The following is a 19,495-nucleotide window of genomic DNA, read 5'->3' on the forward strand; positions in this document are numbered from 1 at the left end:
AAATTTTTAATTTTGTGGAAATCTAGTTCATTTATATCGAATTAAATGATTGCTACAGACACAGTGAAGGGCAATTACTGATGGTGTACTTAGTGGGTAGTAGAAGAACCTTTCCCTGGGGCTAAACTTAAGTGAACTTGGACAGCAATGTTTGCATGGGCTAGGGGCCACAAGATCTCACTCCCGGGCTAGGGAGTGGTGGTATCACCGAGGCCAAGGAACTGCTGGATTAAGAGAACTTCCACATGGCACAGGACCTTTGCTCCACTGTTCTGTGCACATCAAAAGGAGGAAAGCTTAATTCTCAGCTGCCTGAGACAGGAGGACAATTAAAGGGAAGCCTACCTAATTGGTATTCTCTATTCCCTAGAAGGTTATAGTTTACCTGAGAGACCAAATTCTTACGCAATGGGCCATTTACACCCAAATGACCTTCTATGGCTGGTAATCCACCTCAACTCTCCCTTCGGTTTCCTAGGGCATGGAATTTATTACTTTGGTCACTGACAATTTACTTGTATGCTTCTTCCATTGAACTACAAGCTCTATGAAAGAGGCATGGTGTTGTCTGCCCTCACACAATGCCTCAATCACAGTAAAGTTTGGAGGTGATAATAAGGGCAACAGGAGTTGAGAGAGGGAAGTGATAAGTATTCCCTGGAATCATTCATAGACAACATAAGATTCAATCCAAGGAAGGCTGAGCTGCTCAAGGAGTTGTGTAATAACATTCCAGAGGGGTTAACCTCATACACAAAAGGGCGGAGGTAGATATATTCATAGGGCAGTGAGGGAGACAGACGAACCAGAAGAGACAGTGGAGAAAAAGAAGAGGACTAGCAGAATGGGACCTGACTCTCAGGGGCCTTGAGAGTCAGGCAGTCAAGGAGTACCAGGTTTGGTGGACAGGAACACCATGAAGCAGAGTACTCTGGATTTCTGAGCCTGGTAACATGGATAAGTCTGTTCAATTTTCTTAGGACCAGCGTTCTACCTTACATGGCCATGGTGACTCTCTCTCAATCCCCAAGGTGGGTAAGTGAACCAGATCTATTCAGTAAGAGGAAAGTGTTCTAGGGATACAGGTAGGGGCTTTTGCCAGTGTTGTGATTTTTTTTTCAATGGTTAGTAAACTGGTGAATGTAAGCCTGGAGCTTCTGACAGTACCCTGAGGGGAAGCTCTGAGAAGTAAACCAGCACAGAGGGAAGCAGAGTCAAGGGACAAGAGGGACCTCTGAAGACATCAGCTGAGCACCTGGATCCAGATGGGCCTGAAGTAGGTTCTATTTCTGGGCTCTTCAGGCATCAGGCATTTGCAGTGAGTTCCTGTGTCTGGCAACGTAGGAAGTCCTGATGAGTGAATGAACACTGGGCACGCGGGGTGGCTGAGAGTGCAGGAGATGAGAGTCAAGAGTGGCCTCACCAACTGGTGGGCAGGAATTGCGAGAGGCAGTGAGAGTCTGAACCAAGGGCTGGGGGACTAGAGAGGGAAGGAGATGAGTCAAAACACGAGATGGGAGAATTTGTATTTTCCTCCCTTCAAAGATTAGGGGAAGCGATTCTTTAGCTCCTCTTTTTCATGATCTGTTTTACTTGCTCACTTTAATTTGGGTTTAACTTTGTGAGACAAGTGAATCAGACATTCTTGTCCCTATTTTATAGCATGGAGAGATGAGAGATGAAAGCACTTGCCTGAGGTTATAGGAGGACTTGGGCCTAGTTCTGATTACGGAGCTCATGCCAAATGTGCTCTGGCTTGGATACAGTATAAACTGAGGTCACCGGGTGCCATCATGCTGCACCTTAGGGTAGAGCTGCATGTCCTCCCTCAGCTTCTCTTATTGACCTGAAGAAATAGTAGGAGTTCTCACTGAGGAAAGGCCCGGGAGCCCATGGCCCCCTTCATTAAAATAAATTCTGCCTGAGTCTCCTGATTCTAAATAGAAGAAAATGTAGATTTGGGGCAGAACCGAAGGGAAAGGGATTTCCCTTGGCAAATTATTTGCAATTTGTGGATTGGAACTGACCCAGCTCCAATTCCCTCTGTCATTGTGAGTGCTGTCTAAAATGTGACCAGCTTATTAAAGAATAAGAGCTGGAGGCAGTCCTCCCACAGGGGCTCCATGAAACAGGAGCAGAGTTAAAACCCACCGGCATCCTCCTCACAGTGTCTCAGGTGCAGGGCTGACTGGGTTCTTACCCACTGTTATGTATTCACTCCCAGGAAGTCACTCACTGCACTGTCGGGGAAAAGAGCGAGCATGTTTACTGTCTGTTTGTGCCTTTTCGGTAAGGTATTATGAAAAGCTAGTTGTTCTAAGTACTTAAAGTAGGGGTCCCTAGACCCCGAATATGCAACAGAATGTATATTAAGAGTCATTGCCAGATATTCTGAATTAGTGGTGGTAATGGTGGAGGGTCCAGGTTCCGCTTTTTAAAGAAGCATCCCAGGTGATTCTAAAGCAGGTGATCCGTGGACCACTGTCTAAGAAACCATGATGTCCATGGAGCACTCTGCCAAGGGGCTCCTTCATCCATAAGGATGCTGCTGTTGCTGGCACAGGACCTAGGAGCTTCAGTGTTTCTTTCTTTACTAATGGGGTCTATTACTCGCTGTCATTATTTGAGGGACATTTGGAAGGCTTTCTGGACCAAGAAGACTTCCAGGAGCTGTTGCTAGAGTCTGAAGGATTTATCTTCTCCATTTAGTGGGCAGCTTACAGAGTACAGCACTTTCTGTGCAAAAAAAAAAAAAAAAAAAGGATGGGGGAAGATACCTACTTTGGCATACCCACAGATCAAGTATACATCCAGCTCATCTGTCTGAGTCCTGGGCTCTCCCCCCTATGCGTCTTTGTTCCCACTGGCTTCTATCAAAGATGTAGAAACCAGGAAGAAAGGCTTTTAAGGAGCTTCAGGTGAGTTTTCACTTCTTTAGGACCTCTATTAACAAAGAAAGCAAATCAATGGGTTCCTATTTCCTTATCCGTCTATATCATCATTTCCTTTTCAAATTAGCCAGGAATTGATAGGGAAGGTAGTCCACAGGTCTTCACAATGAAATTGACTCCAAATGAAATGAATCTGAAAATTCCATTTATTAAAACAAATACATTGTCAATGTGGGATGAAAATGTGCACATCACATTCAGGTTTTCCTGCTTTAACATTTCTGTATTTCCCTCTCTTTGAAAGACAGATTCTATAGATCTTATATAGGAAAAATGTGAACAATCCTTGGGCTGTGAAACAGTAATGTATATGTAACAATCCACCATTGCCAGGAACAGCTAGAAGCAAATATTATATGAACAAATAAAATCCTTCTAAGACAGCATGCTTGATTTTCTCAGAATTCCTTACGTGAATATGAGTGTATGGAGAAATGGTTTTTATTGTTTAATCTTTTTCTTGGTAGGCAATCTCTTTCCAACATTATTAGCAAAATCAGATTCAGATCAAAGCATTTGCTTTAAATCTTTTGATTTAAATTAAATAGTACTTTGTTGCAAATAAAATATCAAAATTTAAACTGGAGTTACTATTAAGAATGATGCAAGATTGTTTTTCTTTCCTTTTGCAGAGTCTGCATTCTAAACATGAGGTCTGTTGTTAGTATTTATGAACTAATTCCATGGCAGATTTCATTGTTATCCAGGTAGATGGAAATTAGGGCCTTAAATAATTAAGCTGAATTTTCCTATTATCCTTAAGATAAAATTATGCTGGTGAAAATGATTGTTGAATTTTTAAAGGAATTAACTTCTTTAGAGACTTATGTAATCAAAAAAACCATTTTCCCGTTAATAAATACAAATACCAATAAACCAAAACTCATATAAAGATTCCGGTATTATAGCTATGTAAAGACATGAAATTATGAAAAAGCCAAAACATTTTCCTTGAACTTAATTTCAGATGCTCTGTGTATTTTCTGCCTTCTCTCTCCTTGGAACCTCCTTAACTTTTAATTGCCAGATCTGTGCTAAGGTGCTTCCTAGAAATTTTAATTCCATTTCATTTGCTTCAAGATCTAAATTTACGTGGAAATAACAAGAGTCCTTTCTAGAGAAAGAACTGGTATGGATTGTAGAAATGATCTGGGCCTTCTAATGATGCTTCCAGCACCCCCAAAGAGTGCTTTGCTCCGTTATTTTCACATAACTACATCTTCAGTTCACGTTTTAGCTTGCTTTAAAAGTGTGATCCAGTTTCAACTGATTCCAAAGTATTACTAAGCTCATTGTATAATACTATAGTTCAGTAAGCACTCTGCCAGATTTTTTTCACCTCTCAATCTTCATTGGAATCCCACTGACTGTAACAAAACCCCAAGATCTGATCAGAAGTTTCCAGTTACAGAAATAGGTTCATTCATTTCGTGAATATTTCAGTATCCTCTTCTTCCCCATCCCAGGCATAAGCTTTAATTGGACATTTTAATTCTTTCACTAGCAGGCCCAGAAAGGAGCTAGGGAAAATATTTACCAAGTCTGTTTCAATCCTTGGTGTGGTATTTTTATCTTCTTTTTCTCCCTCTTAGTAATTTTCTTTTCTTTTCTTTTTTTTTTTTTTCTTAAATGGGAGAATGATGAGGAAAGAGGAGAATAGTTGATTTGGAATTAATGGTCTTTTGGGACTTGGAAGCAAACGAGATTTAAGAGAGGCCCTTTCTAGCTGGGAATGACACAGAAAAAAAAGTGACAGAAGCTTCCAGGGTCTATCGTTACTGATGGAGCTATAGCAGCAATGAAAAATCACTCCCAATGCCTTATCTTGCAAAGAGGGAGCTTTAGGTGCAAGGAAGTTGCAAATGAAGACTTGGAGACTTTGACAAACAAGGTAGAGGACAAAAACAAAGGTTTCTTTGAAAATTTAGTGAGTGAATATTGAAAACCACCACAGTGGATAAAAAGAGCCAGACACTTTCCTGGTGGAGCCAGCTCTGGGGACCATGCCTGCCACACAGAGTGGGCTTCAGGGTCCTTCTCCCTGGTGGGAAAGGCTGGTGTTTTGAGAAAGGGTCACTTTCTCTGGAACTGTGGGATTACTTCTGATACTTTAACAAAGGAGGGTCATGGATTTCTTGTTAAGTGTGCACAAAGCATTCTTTCTGGAATTTCTGTAATTCAGGAAAAGAGGAAACTTGCTCACACTCTATAGCAAAAGCACCTTCCAACTCATAGTGAATCCCTCACGCTGCTTCTTGGGGTACCTGTGCTGCCCTGGATCCTGGATAAACCAAAACACTTTGGATTCTGAAAAATATATTAAAGAGGCGCTTATTCCACTGTTCACTAGGAGGTATTTTAGGCATGGCTAAGGCTCTGAAGTAATGTCAATTTTCAGAAGACTGAGGTTTCTCCTCCTCAGCATCTTCTCTCTCTCTCTCTCTTGCATTTCTTTTCCTAGCTTTATAGTAAAACAACAAAACTTCTGAATGGATGTAACAGGGACGTTTTCATGCAATATTACTCAAAAATTGTCACAAAGAGAAGAAAGCACCAGTCACAACACATGGTTTACTTGCAGAATCAAAGCTATCATGTACAAATATTAGGAATAGTGATAAGAGAACACAGACAACCGGCTTTTTGTTGTTATTACCATGAGAATATACCACGGGGAACATCTCCCTGGACATTTGGGGTGCTCATTCTTGGAGTTCAGTCTTACAGACAAGTCCAGCCTTATCTCCATACTACTCTAAGGGGAGGGGGTGCATGGAGGAGAGAAGGAAAACAGAAAAAGAAAGGCACAAAGACTAAACATCGATGCCATTAAACCGAACTGCGGCTACACTGAACAACTCGGTTTATCAAAGGGAATTCTAATGACAATATTCATTCCGAGAAGGTCATACACATCTTAGCTTAGTACAGCTGTCTGTTTTAATGTTTATATATTTTTTAAAATATGAAGCAGAAACATAACATCTTGGGGGAGAATAGCAGAAAAGAAGTGACACCGATTTTATTTTTATACATCCCCCTCCTCCAGGCAGGTCTGCAGAATCAGATCTCTTAAGTCAGGATCGGCTTTCACTCTCATAAAGGGGCCAGTTCATTAAACATGCACAGCCTGGAGTTTCCAGGATGGTTCTCCTCCCTCTCCTTAAATGTCGTGGACAAGAAAGTTGCCCACTTTGCTAGAAACTCTACGGCAATGTCCCAGGAGCCCCGAGGCTCTTTAGCCTCCTCGTGGAGACTTAAAGGATGGCACAGAAAAACTTCTTCTCCCGAAATGGATTTTCTGAGGCCGGGACAGGTGTCAGCAGGGGATCTTCCTTGGCATGCGCCTCACAGTAGGCCATCAAGTCTGCGGCTGCCTTGGAGACCTGTAGGGAAGACAGAAATAACCAGAGCTGTAGATAGGCAGGGACTCCAGGGCAGTCTGGGGCATTTAAGGCCCAGCTCTGGGGTCTGATGGCTTGGCTCCAATCCTCACTCCACCACCGTGTGAAAGTGAAGCAGACAGTCAACCTCCATATGCTCTATTTCCTCATCTGCAGAGAAGGGAGTCAGTGATGTTGACTGCACAGGATTGCTGTGAATAGATACTGGGGCTAGGGTTAGGTGAGTGAGTCACTTAGGGCCCAAAAGTGAAGGAGGCAATTGTCTGAGTCACGCCGGTATCAACCCTGCACTGGTCCAGCCCTGAGAGGGTGGGTTGGCTTCAATTGTATATCCAAGATACCTTGTGTCACTCTAGTCCCATCCCTGGTTGCAAGAGTTAAATGAGATAATCCATACAGATCATTTAATAAGCTTTCCACACAAGCTAGCACTTGTTATCTTTCTGCAGCTGTGCTGCTCTGCTTCAGAAATTGTTCTGGGGATGCTGTTGATGCCCCTCTTTAATCAAACACACCAGAAGGCATATAAGGGTATGCATGAATCATCTGTACACACAAACAGAAGGTTCTATGGTACAGGAGCATAAATACATACTGCAATATTATACCTATGACTCCAGCCAAGCATTGTACCTTTGAGGGATGCCTCATTGTGCCTTTGAGGGATAACTGTCCCTGATTTGGGTAATGCAGCTCTTTCTCACACTTCTTCAGCTCACTGTGAGGAGTTGTCTGTAGTACCTTCCTTCAGCAGTGGCAAATTTTTACAAATTAAGGAGGTGGATTTAATTTTGAGAAACTAACATATTAGGGGGTGAGTTAGATGATCAACCCGAAAAATGCCATGAGGGGTCAAGAGTCAGTTTCTTTATGACATAATACTCTTGCCCTGAACATTACTCCAAAAGACTTTTCCACATGAGAGTAATACCACTGTTCTTCTATGAGTCTTCCAAAGCTACTTCTTGAAAGCATAATCCTCTGCAAGAATTAGATAGCTATATTATTGCTAAAAATATTCACTGCCCCCCTGCAATGGGTGGGGTACACAAATCCCCACAATGATCTCAGTTGGCCATGTCACACATGACTTGCTCTAGCCAATGATATGTGAACAGAATTGCCATAGAAGGATTTGGGGCAGAAGCCTCAGGAGTCCACGCATAAATTTGCCATGACTTTTTTCCTCTGCCACTTTGTCCAGCTGAAAAAATTACGAGGAAAGCCCTTCATTGATTCAGAGGTTTCAGGAGTGGCATAGTGGCCACACCCTTGGTTTGTTCCTGGCCCAGGGCTAAGTTGATTAGACCTCTCATGGCTTAAAGGAATAGTCAGTTTTACCATTTCCTGGTTGAGAGGGAAAATCAGTTTCATCTTCTCATCCTATAAATCCTTGAAGTTTTGGACTTTCTGTTCCCATTGTCACAGAAGGCCACAAAGGTACTATTCTAGTTAGAAGCTACTCCATATACCAGGTTTCCTAATAAATGTGACGTGGTAGGAAATAGCATCAGAACTGATTTTATAAGATCTCATAGTAGGTCTATAATAATAACCTGCCTTGTTTTGGACATTGGGTTAAATCTTCTTCATTGATATGAGGTAGGACTGAGAAGTATAACTTTGCAATTGTAAACTACAGTGCATGGGGAGAGGGGACCTTTTCTTAACTACCAAGAAATTAGCCTACATCATTGATGCAAAGAGGCATAGCTATTGTTATGTGTATTAGTTTCCTCTGGTTGTCTCAACAGTTCATCACAAACTGGGTGATTTAAAACAAACAAACATGGCCTTGGGGAGATAGCTCAGTTGGTAGAGTGCTTGCCTTGCAAGCATGAGGCCCTGGGTTCGATCCCCAGCACCGCCAAAAAAAAAAAAAAAAAAAAAAAAAATTGATTCTCTCATAGTACTAGACACAGTACTAGAAATTCAATGTTTGAAACCAAGGTGTCAGTAGGGCTGGTCTCTATCAGAGACTCTGCAGGAGAATCTGTTCCAGGCCTCTCTCTTAGCGCCTGGTTGCCAGCAACACTTGATGTCCTTGCCTTGTAGCTTTGTCACACCAATCTCTGTCTCGGTCTTCACTTGGTCTTTGCTCCTGGGCTCCTCTGTCTGTACCTGTTATTCTCTTTTCTGTCCAAATTTCCCATCTCACCAGTCATTGCATCAGGGTCCATACTAATCTGGTGTGACCACCCTCTTAACTTGATTACATCTACAAATATCCTATTTTCAAATAAGGTCACATCCTAAGATTCTGGGTGGGCACAAATTTGAGGGGAAACTGTTCAACCTAGTACAACATATTGGTGCAACAGTTATGCTTACTCTTTAGTAGAAATAACAGCACTTATAAAAATTTTTATTGTCTTTTGTTTTAGAAATTGAGTTAAATTATCTCTTTTGATCTCACAACAATTCTGAAGGAATTATCCACCTTTTGTAGATGAAAAATTGCAGTTTAGCAGATTACACAAGTTGTTCAATGGCATACAGCAAAGCACATGTCAGAAAAAGAACCTAAACCCTGATATTTTGCTTTAAGCCACAACTATCTGCATATAAATTACTATGCAGTTATAGTTGTTGCAGACATCTCAAATGTGTGACTTGTTCCAAAGGTTGAAACTGAAATTCTTTATGCACCTTTATGAGATGCTACCAGAGCAAAATGAAAGGAAATAGCCTGTTCTTTTGTGAGTTCCCCTGAATGAAAGCAAAGGTCAGACTTTCAGACTTTCAGACTGAATCATGACCACTTTTTTTCCCATGTCTTAGCAATCAATAGTCATTATTGTACCACATAGGAGCTTAGCTGTTAAGCAGCAGAGACTGTAAAATAGTAATTTTGAAAACTCTCTTGCTGAGGAGAGATTCAGCACTGTCTATTCCTACTCATTTGTAGCATTCACATGCAAAGATGTGAATTTTTGAAATCCCTTTTCATGACACAGAAAACACTATATGTGCCAAATAAGTAACTTAGAGTCATTCATCTCTTATATTTGAACAATTGATTCTGAATGGTTTTCTCCTCAAAATATGTGTTTTATCTCGTTTCCTTGACTAGATTGCAATCTCCTGTGGATAATGGTCCAAGACAATGTCAGAATCCTAGTTGTAATTGGAATACTTACTAATATTGGTAGCCCTTGCTATGTGTCGTAACTGTGCAAACCACTTCACATAGAGTATCCTATTTAATCCGTACAACATTATGAAAATATGATCATCTTGAATATGTAAAGCTGAGATATCATCAAGTCAGTGCTTGTCCAGGTCTTAGCTCAGGAGTAGCCAGTTGTGAGTCTCAGAGTTTCTGACTTCATCTTTATGAACACTCCTCCTTTCTAATCTGGGACTATTATTCTTATATTTTATCTTACAAAATATTCACAGCAATATTTTGCCTAATAGATCTCTTGCTTTCTACCTATTGCTGCTAACATTGTGCATACAGTCATCTATTATGTTCCTGGGCCTAGATCTTCCATAGAGATTTCCCCAAAACCCTAGAAAATCTCCCTTTTCTGTCCTGTTGACTCTTCCTCCAAGAACACCTCAAATCTGACCCCTCACTGTCATCTCTATTGCAACTCCCTAGTTCAAGCCTCCATCTTCTTTCTCCATGATTTCTGAAATAACCTCTTAAATAAAAAGTGATTAACCTGGGTTCCCCAAGGGGTCCATGGATAGAATTCTAAAAGAACCACTGCAGTCAAGTAATAAAAGTTAATAACACTAGTAAGTGCCTATTTGAAATCACATCCCACTGATAAAATACCCTGAATACCCATTGGTTCTATATTAATACTAAAGTTTTGTTGCCTGAATTTAATTATAGAGAAATATCACATAAACCCAAACCAAGTAACATTTTACAAAATAAATGGACTATAATCTTTAAAAGTATTGGAGTCATGATACTTCATGAAAGCCAAGGAAGTCTAAGGGAGTGTCAAGACAGGAAAACTAAATATAACACATGATTCTGAACTGAGTCCTTTTGCTAACCAGGACAGTATTGGGAAGATTTGCAATAAATACTTAAATGGAGTCTTAGGATTAGAAGGTAGTAATGTATCAGTATTCATTTCCTGATTCTTATGACTGCATTATGATTGTATAGAAAAAATGATTTTACATTTAAGGAAAGGCACATGAAAGTTTTCAGAAAAGTTTCTTTTCACAAATTCTCAAATGGTTCAGGGAAAATGAAATTCTTTGCACCATACTTGTGATTTTTCTGTAACTTAGAGATTATTTAAAAAAAAAAAAAACCCTAACTTTCCAAGAGAAAGGGCAAAGACAAATCAGAGACAGAGACAGTGAATAGAGAAAACTTTTTCACAGTTAGAAAGGCAAGCAGACAAATGTAACAGTTGATGGAAATAAGAGTGGATAGGTCAAGACAAAAACTTTACTTAAGATGAAGCAATAATGCTATGTTTAATTGCTGATGTAAATGAGGAAGTAGAGAACCAAAAACGGATGCTGTGGATGAGCTAGGGGTGGACGTGGGAGGGCTGTAAAGTGCTGGAGCAGTTTCTTTGGTTCAGGAATCCCAGGCTCTGATGTACAGATGAAGGAATTCACTTTTGATCTCCCCAGATTGACAATTGTTGGAAACCAGTCATCCAGTGACTTTTCCAAACTAGAACCAGGGAGTAAGTGGTAGGGTACTCTAGGCAACCCCTAGAAAGGGCAGCAGACCATGATTGTGGGCTTTGAAAAAAATAAGAACCGACTGATACCTTGACAGCTTGGAGAAGTAGGTGTCAGTAAGGATAAAAACTGGACCTCCCCCAATTTAAATGGAATGTAAAGACACAGCCCCATTCATTACATCTGGAAATTGAGGCACATTTTAAAAAGTGATGTCACAAAATGTGTCCAAGCCATCAAGCAAAGACATGAACACTGGGGAGTTTCCATGGCCTGTGCACATGGAAAGTTAGGTGTGCGCAAGGGTACCAGTCATAAAAACACTCCTTCAGTTGGGGTGCCTGTTTCTGGAAACATCCAGGGTTCACTTGACTTTTATTTGATGCTTAAAAAGACTTCAAAGATTACACTGGATGGAGACTTGAAATGGAAGTGCATACAGAAAAGATAAACTGTTTTCTCCTGCTCTGTGCCCAAACCACTCTCACTCACCTGAGCATCATGCAGTTTAACTCAGTTCCGACACCGTCTACCTGGAGGCAGCATCAGATCCCCCAGGATGAAAGCTCAGTCTCACACAGCAGCTCCCCTCCTCTCATTTCAGTCACTTGTTGCAAACAGTAGGTCCCCAGCACACTCACAACTTCTGTCTCACTGGACTACAAATCAGAGGTTCCCATGAGTCCCTCCTGAGGTTTGCCACAGTGGCTCACAGAACCCAGGAAAACAGAGAACTTACTACTGCCAATTTACTACAAGGAATATTTTAAAGGAAATAAATGAAGAGTCAGATAAAGAGATACAGAGGACAAAGTCTGAAAGGGTCCCAAATGCAGGAGTTTCTGTCCCCATGAAGTTGGGATACACCACCCTTCCAACATGTGGATGTGTTCATTAATCTGGAGGTTCTGAACCTTATACTTTTGGGGATTTTATGGAAGATTCATCATGTAGGCATGAAACACTACTAACTGCATTTCTGGTCCCTCTCCCGTCCATGGAGGACGTGGGGTGGGACCGAGAGTTCCCAACCTCTAACTGTGGATTGGTCTTTCTGCCAACTAACTCCCATGTAGGAGTTTATCAAGAGTCACCTTATTAGAACAAAAGATTATTTTATCACCCAGGAAATGACATAGGTCTTAGGAGCTCTGTTTTAGGAACCAGGGTCAAAGACCAAATATTAGAGCAAAAGATTCCCCAGAACCTCTAACTAAAGGATTTTAGGAGCTCCGTGTCAGGAATCAGTGACAGATTTTATATATTTATTTACATATATAAATAAAATTTCACAGCAAATTATTACACATCAATAAGTACCCCTGTCAAGGTCTGGCAATGTAGGTGAAAGCAAAAGAAACCGCTAAACATCTGGGAAGAGAGCACAGACTTTTCTAACTAGATGTTGGGCTAACATTCAACAAAAAAAGTCTTTTACCCCAGTCAAAAGCTGCTGACCACTTTTTAAAAAAGATTTAATAAGAAACATTAACACATCTAGGTTAAGCAATAGTAAATGCAGAAGAAATCTCAAGATTTTGGTATACCTTGGAATTATACTGAAAAAAGTACAGGTGCTATGGAGAGCAAGATTCCTAATGTAGAGAAAGGAGATCAGTAGATTGCCACAATGCCTCTATCACCATGATGCTTACATCACCATGATGGCTGCATCTTCGTGATAACTGGTTGCATCACCATGATGGCTACATCACCATGATGCTTATATCACCATGACTACTTGTATCACCATGATGGCTGCATCACCATGATGCCTATATCACCATGACTACCTGCATCACCATGACGCCTGAATTATCATGATGGCTGCATCACCATTATGCCTATATTACCATGACTACCTGCATCACCATGATGCCTGCATCGCCATAATGGCTACATCACCATGGTGCCTATATCATCATGACTACCTGCATCACCATGATGGCTGTGTCACCATGATGCCTATATCACCATGACTACCTGCATTACCATGATGGCTGCATCACCATGATGGCTACATCACCATGATGCCTATATCACCATGACTACCTGCATCACCATGACTGCCTGCATCACCATGATGGCTGCATCATTAGTAGCCAAAGATGAGTCTAAAGAACATTTCCACTCTGACTGTGAAGAATGCCCAGGATCAAACTTTGATTGTAACACTAGAGAAAGTATGATTTTATGAATAAACATACTATTTTAATCTGTAACATAATATGTGACTAATCTGTTATCCCCTCCTTGCTTCCTCCAAGGTGATACTAAACTAATGGTACATATCAACAGGATCCATGTAAAAAAGATAATAAAATAATTAATTTTCAAAAGAAAAGTCATCAAAAACCTACATTATATTTAAATTATTCTATTGAATAAAAGAAAAAGGCATTAATACTGTCATTTTAAAAGTTACATTTTTAAGAAGGAGACTCTGTCTTCCCTGAAATCTAGGATTTTCAGAAAAATTAATTTCCCAAGGATTTGCAATTACTGAGGTTTTACAGTATAAGTTGAATATCCATTATCCAAAAGGTTTGGGACCAGCAGTGTTCTGAATTTTTGATTTTTGGAATATCCACATACACACAATAAGTATCTTGAATTGGGGCCCAAGTCTAAACATAAAATTCGTTTATGTTTCCAACGTAACTTAAACACATAGCCTGAAGGTAATTATATACAATATTTTTAGTGAGCCTGTGGATTTCATTTGTTTTGAGCCTGAGTTTTGACTGAGTCCTGTTACATGAGGTCAGGTGTGGAATTTTCCACCTTTGGTGTCATGTTGGTACTCAAACAGATTTTGCATTTTGGAATATTTTGGATTTTGGACTTTGAAGGTAGAAATGTGCAACATGTACTACTTCTATAGTTTTCAGGTACAATACAGAGGCTAAGTATGTATTTGGTGTTTAACAAATATTATTGTTAAAAATTATATCAACCCTCATATAACTGAAGTTTTATGCTGAATTATTCACATATACCACAATTTAATTTAGAAGTATTTTTCTTTATTTTAAGCAATTTAAATGTATTAGAACTGGCTATCTTTAAACACATCCCTTTCCTCTGTAAGTTCTTTGGTATATTTGACTGATTTTATCATCCTTGTAAATAGTCTCAACTGGTCTAAAAAGGAATTACATCCTGGTCTTCCTAAAATAATTAACATAAGCATTTTAGGGAAGAGGTATTAAAACTTTCAGTTCGAATGCTGGAAAAATACAAAGTCCCAGATCTAGGATTTTTATCCTCTAGTATCAATCACAATATTTATTTCTTTATTTTTGCTACTGGGAATTGAACCCAGGGTTGCTCTACCACTGAACTACATCCTCAATCCTTTTTAAAATCATTTTTATTTTGAGACAGGGTCTCACTAAGGTTTTGAGGGCCTTGGTAAGTTGCTGAGGTTGGTCTCAAAGTTGTGATCCTCCTGCCTCAGCATCCAGAGTCACTGGAATTACAGATGTGCACAACTGCACCCAGTCCAAGCATGATATTTAACTGGTTCATTTCTTATTACTGCTTTCCCTGAAGTTCAATTCCAATATATTATGAGTCAATCATCAGAAAGGTGACTTAATCATTAGAAATGTTCCTAATTGGTTCACTCATTTATATATATTTGTCCCTTATAAAAATTTGTCTGTCAAATTGTTTTAAAAACTGGCTACTTTTGATTAATGACATGAAACCTTCTTTAAGATAATCAATTATATGCTTCTTTTTTGTATTACATTTGAGTTCTCTATTACCACAGTTTTATTTATCTAATTATATTCATGCTTTGAAATTTCTGAATTCATAAATGAATTGGAAATGTCATGGGGAATATATGTTCCTGACATATATAATACATACATACATATGTCATATATACACATACATATATATGACACTTTTATTACACAAACTTTAAACTATCTACTGAAATGAAAGTGTTCATTGAATACCTGTGCTCCCCAGCATCATGAAGGATGCAAAGTGATGACATGGTCTTTGACTTTAAAGACTATGCTCATCTAGTTGGAAAAATTTAATTGATGAAAGTGAAATTAATAAGTAAATTTGGTCAGAATTGAAAAAGAGATTCATGAACACGTAAAGATGAAGCTGACCTCTCATTGAGGAATACTATTTGGATAGGTAAAATATAAGGGGAAGGTTTTCCTAGTGAGGGACCCAGAACAACCAGAGAAGTGGAAATTTACATAGCACATTGTTCGAAGAGTGAGGTGAACCAGTTGAAAAAGTCTACTGGAAATACATGGAGAGAAATGAGAAATACATTTGGAATTTTTATGTGGGGCCAATCATTTATGGTACACCCAACTGGTGTTAAGTTATCATTTCACCCATGTTCCCTGGTCTTGACTTTCTTTTGCTCTTACATCAAATTTTATTTTCCTTTTCTTTCCTTTCTATTTTTTTTTTTTGGGCGGGGGGAGGATTGAACCCAGGGGTGCTTTACCATTGAGTCACATCCCTATCCCTTTTTAAAAGTTTTTAATTTTGAGACAGGTTCTCACTAAGTTGCTGAGGCTGGCCTTGAACTTGTGAGCGTCCCGAGTTACTAGAATTACAGGTGTGTGCTACAGCACCCAGCAAATTATTTTTCATAATACTAACAGTGACCTCTGTCAGACAGCATTTTTCCAGCTGACAATAGTTTCTGGCTCCTTCTCTATCTATTTGGATGGGTTAATTCCTTGGAGCCATGGTTATATAATGTGGTTCTATTCTAATGCCAGTTGATTGAAACCACAGATGTCTCATTCTTGCTAGAACAGAGATGCTACTCTACAACCATGGAACTGAGACTGAAAGGAATTAATTGAATCAATCTGTCTCTTTCTTCATAGAGCTGGAACTGAGAGTGCTACCCTGCAGCTATATGGCCATCTTGTGTCTGCCATATCAACCAGGCAGCTGAGAAGTCCATTCTTCCAAGGAAATACATAGACAGAAGACACAGAAGCAGAGACATGTGATGGAGAGCTCACAGTTCCCAGTGGCCCTTTTTTTCCCTTTCCCAGCTACATTTCCGCTTTCAGATTGAGGCACCCTGTGTTTTTTATAATTAATTCCCTCTTTCTGCTTAAGGTATCTTGGTTTAGGTTCTTTTTATTGCATGCCTAACGAGTCCTAATACTGTGATGAATGAAGACATTTGCTGAAGCCTTCCTCTTTCTCCTTTGGTACATGTTCCGTTCACAAATGCTGTAAGGACAAGCTCTCTTTTATTTCATTGTTGCTCAATGTTAGTGTATCTTCATAAATCGAAGTGTCACAGTTCACAACCTCCCCCTCCCCCTTTCCTTGGTCCCCTCCTCATTTTCCTTTTATTTCTCTTTATTCTCTGTTCTTGAATGAAATGCTAACAAAGAGAAAAGCTGAGAGTACTATCTGTATATGCCTGGGGCTTATGAACAGATAATGGTTTCATTAGCCCAAATCTCCCAGGACCTGTGACACCAAGGGATAGGAAACCAGAAAACTTAAACAACAAAAATGTTATTCAGATCTGGCAGGGCTACTCTCTGCAGCCTGAGTTACTCTGCGGGACACCTGAGGGACAACGCTACCCTCTGCTTAAGGAACCCTCAGCAGCTCCAGTATCTGCTGTACCCTATCTCCTCTTTGTCACCAAGCTGCAGTAGGTTCTACCTGAGGTACATAAAAGTACTGCTGTCCTTTATAGCTTGAAGGGGTCACCACTCTAACTGGAAAAAATCACAAGTCTGGCATCTTCAGAGAGAAACCCCTTCCTGATGGCAGCATCATGCTCAGAAGCCCTGAAGGGACTTCCAAAGGCAGATAACTAAGCCCTAAAACAGCTGGCTGACAACTGTGTCAACCCAACCACAGTTTTACCCAACAGCTAAACTAAAAGCATTCTGTCGCTTCACCACAGCATGCAGACTGGGCTCTGAGGTGCAGAACAAACGTCGAAATACAGGCCGCTGCTGTATTTCCAGCACGGTAAGGTCTAATGACGTCAAGGAGGGGCAGAGATCTGAGGGTGCAGATCACCTACGAGGACAACCTCTTGGTGCTCAGTGTATTAGGCTAATGCTCTATAATCTTTTAGTAGCGATTTATTTGTGTCTCTTCAAAGGGCAGTCAGGACGTGGGGTTGGTTTCTTTCTGATGGTAATTATGCTTCCTGGACATTTTATTTGTGTTGATAACAGCTCTTGTTCATATTTTTTATAAATCTTACTAGACCACAGATCTTTGAGAGCAAAAATCATGTTTGTTTGTTTTACATTTTTTTTTTTAAATGGGGCTGGAGATGGAACCCAGGATCATGAGCATGCTAGGCAAGTGCTCTATCACTGAGCTACATCCCCAAACCCAAGAATCATGTTTTATCCTTCTCAAGATCTCTAGAACTGAATATGTATTAGCAACTTAGAAAACTTCCAATAAAATATAGATAAATGAATGAATGAACAATCAGCAAAACTTTGTGAGGAGGGTCTAGGAAGGTTTTTTATTTTTTTGGTACCAGGGATGGAACCCAGGTGCACTCAACCATTAAACTGTATCCCTAGTCCTTTTTTGTATTTTTTTTTTAAATTTAAAGACAGGGTCTCACTGAGTTGCTTAGGGCCTCGCTAAGTTGCTGAGGCTTTGAACTTGCGATCCTCCTGCCTCAGCCTCCCAAGCCACGGGGGTTACAGGTGTGTGTGCCATTGCACCTAGCTCTAGGAAAGTTTCTTAAAGGACCTGAAGATTGGTCTCATTCTTCAAGGAGTTAATGCAGTTAAGCATTAGTAAATTGAAAGGCAGAGAGGTGAAGGAGGAAGAATGTCCCAGACATTTGAAATTCCCATCAAGAAAATTAAAAGTGGTTTAATAAGACCTGTGGGTGACAGAAAGGGGATGAAGCTGAAGTGGTGACAGGGGACCAGAGGAACCTCGTGACTCTGCTAAAGAATCTGAATTATATTATACAGGTGGTGATGGGAAATCATGGTAAGATTTTCAGTGGGAAAGGAACACAATGGGATTTTCTTTTGTAAAGTTTTCTCTGGTGGCAATGTGACAGGTAATTGATAGCAGGGAAGGAGGTGGGTTGAGATGGGATTGTAGAGATCAGGTAGGAACCACTTGCAGTCAGTCAGTCATTCAGGAGAGGGATGATGAAGGTCTGACCTATCACTAAAAAAGTCTATTTCAGTTCTTCTCCTACTACTGTCAGTTTCCACCGCCCGTCAGCACATCACGTCCTCCTTCAGGAACAGTGCCTGGGGATGCTGAGTGGAAACTGCAAATGTCAACCACAGTAGAGCTTCACAAACTTTTATCTTCACTGGGCAGCCCAAAAGGCAAAGTGGCATTTTCCAGAATGCCTGCAGGCAGAACCCTCCTTCCACTAAAATAACCGAATGTCCCTTTCCGATCCCACATCCTTGAGTCGTCTCACTTCTCTCAGCAGTTAGTATGCCCACTGGTCACTTTGTACTTTTCCAGGAAGGGAACAGAAAAGAAGAGGCCAGAAAGGAAGAAAAGCAGAAGGTGGCCAAGGAGCAAGGCAGAGGAAAGGACCCTTTATTTACCTCATTCAGGGATAGAGAAGAATTAAAGCAGCTGAAAGAAGAGCAGGAGCTGATTAAATCTTATGGTTCATTACCAGTAGTCAAATTTTACAAAGGAGGTTTGGGACAGATGGGAAAACATCCCTGGATGTTTGCTCAGCTAATTTATGGAGGAAGATGAGCTTTCCTTTCACTCTCTAGGACATACCTGATGGGATCCAGAGGAACCAAACCCCTCCCCTGGGACAGTAATTTTCAACCTTTGCTGTACATTATTATTTACCAAAAATGTAAAAAAAAAAAAAAAAAAAAAAAAAAGATACTGATGCCCGGATCATGTCCAAGAGATTTAAATCCCATTGGTTTAGGTATGGTTTTGGAATTGGTCCTTTTGTATAACTGTCTGGGTAACGTGAATATACAGATGGGCTGAGAATCATGTGATTTCACCCAGGGTCAGTAAACTTTCTCTGTCATAGGCCAGAGTAAATATTTTAGGTTCGGAATGTAGGATGAATTAAAAGGCATTTAGAAGAATGTTTTGGTTTTATGTTAGTACAGTAAGATACATGTCTGCATTCCATTTCACAAAACGCTTCTGGGGAAGTAAAATTGTGAGGATGGCCACAAATCCATCTGATCATCCCACTCTAGCTGTTTCACAATGACGCTGTGGGGCCAACTTCACAATCAAAATCTGGCAACCAAGGTTTTGGATTTAAAGTCTTGCTTCAACATCAATTAGCCCTGATATATGGCAAAGCCGTCAGGTTAGGTTTCAGGAGCCAGAGAAAGAAAAAGAAGTAGACTATTAACTTTCATTAAAACTCTGTGTTGACAGGGCACAGTGATGCCCGCCTGTCATCCCAGCAACGCAGGAGATTTGAGGTAGGAGGAGAGCAAGTTCAAG

At 40.2% G+C, this 19,495-nt stretch overlaps 1 protein-coding gene across 2 annotated transcripts in view; it reads right to left on the bottom strand.

The window, feature by feature from the left end:
- Nucleotides 1–5,503: 5,503 nt before the first annotated feature.
- GNG2 (G protein subunit gamma 2) overlaps nucleotides 5,504–19,495 on the bottom strand; it is a 107,278-nt gene continuing 93,286 nt past the window's right edge. For both annotated transcript variants that reach the window (XM_079121615.1, XM_079121614.1), the window contains one exon: nucleotides 5,504–6,337. In XM_079121615.1, coding sequence (XP_078977741.1) covers nucleotides 6,209–6,337 — 129 coding nt within the window. In that variant the 3' untranslated portion in view covers nucleotides 5,504–6,208. The remainder of the gene's footprint in view (nucleotides 6,338–19,495) is intronic.

The sequence above is a fragment of the Sciurus vulgaris genome (assembly GCF_902686455.1).
Source record: "Sciurus vulgaris genome assembly, chromosome: 2".
NCBI lineage: Eukaryota > Metazoa > Chordata > Mammalia > Rodentia > Sciuridae > Sciurus > Sciurus vulgaris.